The sequence below is a fragment of the Pleurodeles waltl genome, chromosome 10, assembly GCF_031143425.1.
Source record: "Pleurodeles waltl isolate 20211129_DDA chromosome 10, aPleWal1.hap1.20221129, whole genome shotgun sequence".
In the NCBI taxonomy this organism is placed as follows: domain Eukaryota; kingdom Metazoa; phylum Chordata; class Amphibia; order Caudata; family Salamandridae; genus Pleurodeles; species Pleurodeles waltl.
This window is the reverse complement of record NC_090449.1, coordinates 714,860,378-714,866,373: the sequence shown is the minus strand read 5'-3', so window position 1 is coordinate 714,866,373 and position 5,996 is coordinate 714,860,378. Positions and strand designations below refer to the sequence as shown.

Here is a 5,996-nt window from a genome sequence, read left to right as displayed (position 1 = left end):
CACAGGCTATTGATGCTAATAAGGATTTTTGGGGTAAAACATTCCGGCTTTTAACAGCAACCTAGAAACCAATTGCGTCTGTCACCCACATAATCCCAATTAAACTGTTCCCGCACATCCTTCCTGAATACTCCTTCCTCATCTTCCTGCTCTGTAACCATGTTATTTTATGCCGACGGCTCATTATTGGCTATCCTTGCACTCCCAAGGCTTCCTTTCCAACTCTTTCATGTGCTCCATCCCTACTGCGGGCCACTTTCTAGGCCCAAGTACATCGACTGTATTAGCTCCATATAGAGCCTAATGACTAACATTAGTAGCTAGACACCTGGAGTCCTATTTGGAAATACAAGAGGCATTGTTCGTCGCTCTTTCAAGGTGAGCAACGGGCATATTGGCAATCCAAAATGTACAAAGTGCAAAACTACATTTTCAGACAAACACTTAACAAAAAGTAACAAAAACAGATGTGTGTCTGTGGGGTGGACAGGAGTTAGTGGGCGAGTGTGGTGAGCAGGTCAAGGCTTTATTACTGTTTTTAATAGTGACAACGGTGTGCAAAACAAAATCTCATTAATTGTTTCACTTCCTCTAAATCATTTTCTACATTTTGGATATCAGGTAGGTACATCCCACCTGTATGCAATAGTAGCATTTAGCGCACTAGTTTGTGTTCTAGGCACTGCCACCATATTGATTCACAAATGGTGAAATGTTACGTATGCTTCTAAAATTTTGCACCCGTCTGTATTTACTCTACAGGCACATGCATCATTTACTTTGATGTAACTTGTTTTCACTCTTATTAAGTGATAAATCATACGAAATCCAGCTCTTTAATTAAAAAAATAAATTAAAAAAAACACAACTCTTAAGTAAGATTCAAGGATGTTACACTAACATACCAAAGGCAAAAAAAAAAAAAAAAATGATATAAACTCTGCAGAGCTGAAGTGGCTTAAGAGAAGATTCCCCGTCTTAAGAGAGAGTCTTCTCTCAACCACTCACGCTAACAATAAAATATGTAAGCAAAAAAAGTGTACATATTAATGTGCCAAATTAGCCATAAACTATCCACAATCAATGACTTTTACTGATCTATCTCCACCTTTTATTAGTGCATTAATGACGTGTAGATCAGGTCTATAACACTTCTTTTTGTATTCATAATGCTGTTTTTTTTTTTTAGACAAGCCCTTAATTTTAATTGTAGATAGTTTATTATGCCTAATCTGGTGAATTAATATGTAGACTGTTTGCTTATGCATTTTACTACCAGCTTTCAGAAATCACTCACCACTATGCATGCAAATGAAAATGCATTTTATACAAAAGTCAACTAACATCATATAGCCATGCAGATACCTTGCAACGTGTGAGTACGTAACCACAAAGCGGCCAGGTATGCCATTCATAAAAGTATCTCACTATTACAGAATCTCTAGGAGACAAAAGTGGGGATTGCTTTGCTTTTATCACATTTTAACTTTTAAAACACAACCTACATTTATAAAAGGCAAATCTGTTTTTTGAAAAATAAAAATAAACATGTTTGTCATTGATGGATAACATAAGGGGGGAGCAAACAATCATAGGCACTGCGTCAGCTACGGCCTATTGGGCGCACCTCCAAAAAAAATAAAGCAGCAATGAGCACTTGCAGGAGAAAAGAGAAGAGAGGGTCAAAATATTTGAGCATTCACTTATTGTCTCCAGCTAGCTTTCAGCTGTTCCGAAGTTAGTTCAAAGCCCCGGCCTCAAACAAAACATCCACCAACATTGATATATTGACTTTCTTAAGTTGTGGACAGTGATCTGCAAGCTGATTCAAAATGGCGTTCACGGCTGCTACATCATTTCCCTTGAGGATTTTCAATATGTTAGGAGAAAGGATGCTCTGATTCATTTCAATTGAGGGACTGGAAGAAACCTGGGTTGGGGAGGTATACCCGCTTGACACTGTGCGGAAAGGCAGATCCTGCATATCGGAGGTGTTCCCTGGTGGCACAGGAGATTTTGGAGAAAACGCTTCAATACTAGATGAACTGCCGACAAAAAGGGAGGACGAACTTTGGCCTGGAACATTGCCTGTAGAACACTGTCCCGAGGAACTGATAATGGAAGAATTTGAATGACAGTTTTTTCCCAAAATGTTTACATCCTTCACATATGCAGGTGTCTGCTCTCGGCTCTGGTCTTCAGGCTTGGCAATAAAATATGAATTTACATCTGGGCTCACATGTTTGTTTCCATGGGGAATGAAACCATCAGAGTCATAAGCCACATTCTGGTAAGAGGAGCCTCCTGGTACACTGGAAGGGAAAGACTGGTGAACAGACGGTATGACGGATGGGGAACCGCCAGGGACGTCTGAACTATGAACTTGGGTCATACCAATGCTTTTGGAGACAAAGCTTCCCGTAGTACAGGAAATGTCGATGTAGGATGGCGGCTGAGCATCTTTTACTACGGGCCAAGAGGGATATTTCTCGCAAAATTGGTCATCTGTGGAAAAACGCACTGAAGAACGAGCACCCAAATCGGAATCTGAAGCCTTACATCTCGATGAAATTTGGTTATATTCATCATGTCGACACTTTTTCTTGTGTAGAGGTCCAGCCGGCTGGAACCCACTTTCCAAACATTTCAAAGTACTCTCCTCGCTGTGTGGATTACAACGTGTCCCGTTTTCCTCAAAATTTTCAAGACTTTCGATACCAATTTGTTTGACTGACCCATCTATACTGGTGCACGCGGATGGCTTTTGAAGATTTGGGAAGGCCTCGTGGTACTTTGTAAGCCCTTCCGCTGCCTCAATTGACTCTGCTATTTTCTCAATCGGTGCATGAGGCTGATCAAGTTTCTCTCGACCTACAAATGGGAGAGATTTGATGATATAGTTTATTTTATGAGTTTTGCAACAAAGATGCTCGTTTAGATTGGCAAACGTTGAACCAGCTCCACATAAACAACAACTGTAATATGGCTTATTTTTCTTATTAGTAAATGCTTTTAGGTACTGCAGACCAATAAACGCTCCTTTTCTGCCTGGGTTATTGAAGATTTTCTCCATTACTGTTTTACTGGGTAGTTGTCCAACTATACCCGTATGCAAAAGTTGTATTTTCTTTTTATGCTGTACTCCACGATAATGCTGCTCGAGGCACGAACGGGAGGTACATTTGATGCTGCAAATCTTGCAGGTGAGATTGCTAGAATGCTTTGCTGTGGAAGACTTCTTTTGTGTATCCATTGCACAATGGGAAACAAATCGACTCTTATACGGATGCTAGTGACACCGGCACACCGCAAACCTTGCGCTCATCCGCGAAAACAGGACTCAAGGTGTCTCGGTCTTCCACTCATAGAGTTGCTCTTAGTACGAGTCTCTCACAAATCCAGACTCTAAACTGCTTTCGTGTCCTTGCTTGTCTTATTCTGGCACACACAAGTCCTGATAACTCGACCACTGTAACGTCCAGGTACAAAGTTCCTCTACTTATACCGCCCGATACTCTAGCCTCTGAAGTCTCTTCCTATCACCCGTGAATTCCGCTGATTCTTACTTTCACGATGGAAGGACCAAAGACATTCGCCTAGTTTCTGTTTCGAGCTCTCTTCTCACACTATTGGGACTCAAAGTCTTTTCCTCGGGCGTCTGCTTCCCTCTCTACTTCACTCGGATTTTCTGTCGGTGTTTAAGCAGTGCCGAGCTGTACCCGAACACGTTTCACCAACAATTCCGGTAGTTTTAACACTTCAAACGTAAGAACCAACCACGAATGTCTTCTAGAACTAACAGCCTATCCACTGTGCGGAAAAGCCAGCGAATACTTTTACGATTGGTTACGCAGCACGCAGCACGCAGGTCCAGCCAGCCAATCATATGCCACGCTATAGGTACGTCTCGTGTAGCTGTTTAATTACGCTACACATCACACTGCACTGTCTTAAGTCGACATGTTGGTATGGTACGTCAGCCGATGACCCATATTTGAAACTGATCGCCTAAACGGACCTATGGTGAAACGTTCGTACAGTTCTGTGCACTGAATATGTTTTTTTAGGCACTCACAATTCAATAATATTCTGTGTTCAAATCGTGGCGAAGTGTTCCCGCATTCATTCATTTAAAACGTCTCAATAGATGCTACGGTTTCATGTGAGATGTAAACATCGACTTTATTCTTTTTTTTTTTTTTAGGATTTATGGTATAAGAGTGCCTATGTGTCATGGCGTTTTCAGCAACGGAAAACTTCTTCGGTCTGCAGTTGTAACTGAAAATATCCCCACAATAACAGTTAACTCGTATGTTTAAATGTTATTTTCCTTTTTTAGGGTAGAGTGTAAAGCGCTCAGTCCCTGGTGTAATCTCTCTGTGGGCTTTTAACCAGACCCAAGTCAAGCCCATCAGTTTGGTTGGTTAGTGGGCTTTGCTTTTAAAATTAGCTTGATTTAATTAGTGAAAGGCATGCATCTGTCATGCCTTTTCCGGTGTTTAGCCTGCCTCAAGCGCACCAGCCAACTACTGAAAACATACAAGGCTCCATATTTTCCGTATGGTTTCTGTACCATTTTTTCTCTTTATTTCGTAGGCAGTGCCATCTCGCTGGGCAGTAGTAGAGGGCTTTGCGTGACATCGACCATGTGTTATAATTAAGAACACTTATAAGTTCAGGTAAAGATGAGTTTATTCCAAATACCACCAACCGGAGCAGGCAACACACTCCCAAGGCCAAGATCAACTGCCTTGGAACTTCCCACTTCAGAGTTCTTAACCCCTTCTGTGCCTTGGACGAGATTATCTCGTCCAAGGCTACAGTTCCCCTGTGCCTTGGACGACATCATCTCGTCCTAGGCACAGGGGAACTTGGGGGCGCGCTAGCGTGCCCCCCGTGCACCCCCCTTTCCCCCCCAAGTTGGGATGGAAGGGGAAGACCTTCCCCTTCCACCCCCGACCCCCCCCACGCCCCCCTGTGACGTCAGCGCGCGAGCGCGCGCTGATTTGTCACAGGGGCCTCCCTAGTCGCGCTGGAAGCTCTGCTTCCAGCGCGATTGAAAAAGAAATGCAAAAGCATTTCTTTTTCAATCACTTGGGAGGTCCGGAGGGGCTTCAAAGGGAAGGAAAAGTATTTCCTTCCCTTTGAAGTCCCTCCGAGGGTTTCAAAAGCCGGATTGCTTGCAATCCGGCTTTTGAAACCCCACTAGACACCAGGGATTTTTTTTTTTTTTATTGAAACACACAAAGGGAGCGACCCCTTGGGCAAGGGTCGCTCCCAGGGGGGTCATTTTTTTGAGAAGGCCTTTTCTGCCCCCCCTGGGGGCAGAAACCTCTAGGCACCAGGGACCATTTTTATTTTTTTTTATTTTTTTTTATGTTTCATTTCTTTTTTTTTTGGTGGGGAGCGACCCCTTAGGCAAGGGTCGCTCCCCTTGGGGAAAATTATATTTTGGCCATTTCTGCCCCCCTTGGGGGCAGATTGGCCTATTTTGATGAGGCCAATCTGCCCCCAAGGGGGGTAGAAACCACTAGACACCAGGGATTTTTTTCTTTGCGTGAATTTCACGCAAAGGGAGCGACCCCTTAGGCAAGAGTCGCTCCCTGGGGGGGAGGGCAATTTATTTTAGGCCATTTCTGCCCCCCCTGGGGGCAGATCGGCCTATTATTAGGCCGATCTGCCCCCAGGGGGGGCAGAAACCTCTAGGCGCCAGGGCAAATTTTTTTTTTTGTGTTTTTTTTTTTTGTTGTTTCTTTTTTTAGAGATGGGGAGCGACCCATCAGGCAAGGGTCGCTCCCCTGGGGGGCAAATTGTATTTAGACCATTTCTGCCCTCCGATTAGGCCAATCTGCCCCCAAGGGGGGTAGAAACCACTAGACACCAGGGAATTTTTTCTTTGCGTGAATTTCACGCAAAGGGAGCGACCCCTTAGGCAAGGGTCGCTCCCTGGGGGGGAGGGCAATTTATTTTAGGCCATTTCTGCCCCCCCATGGGGG

The 5,996-nt window shown here is 43.8% G+C and overlaps 1 protein-coding gene across 1 annotated transcript; it reads right to left on the bottom strand.

Moving 5' to 3' along the window:
• Window positions 1-507: 507 nt before the first annotated feature.
• On the bottom strand, window positions 508-3,800 carry LOC138261818 (uncharacterized). Its single transcript, XM_069211223.1, has one exon. The coding sequence runs from the start codon at window positions 3,251-3,253 to the stop codon at window positions 1,739-1,741; it is 1,515 nt and encodes a 504-aa protein (XP_069067324.1). The 5' UTR covers window positions 3,254-3,800; the 3' UTR covers window positions 508-1,738.
• Window positions 3,801-5,996: the final 2,196 nt, after the last annotated feature.

Coding starts and splice junctions, on each gene's coding strand:
- LOC138261818 (XM_069211223.1), bottom strand. CDS start 3,253: ATGGATACACAAAAGAAGTCTTCCACAGCAAAGCATTCTAGCAATCTC.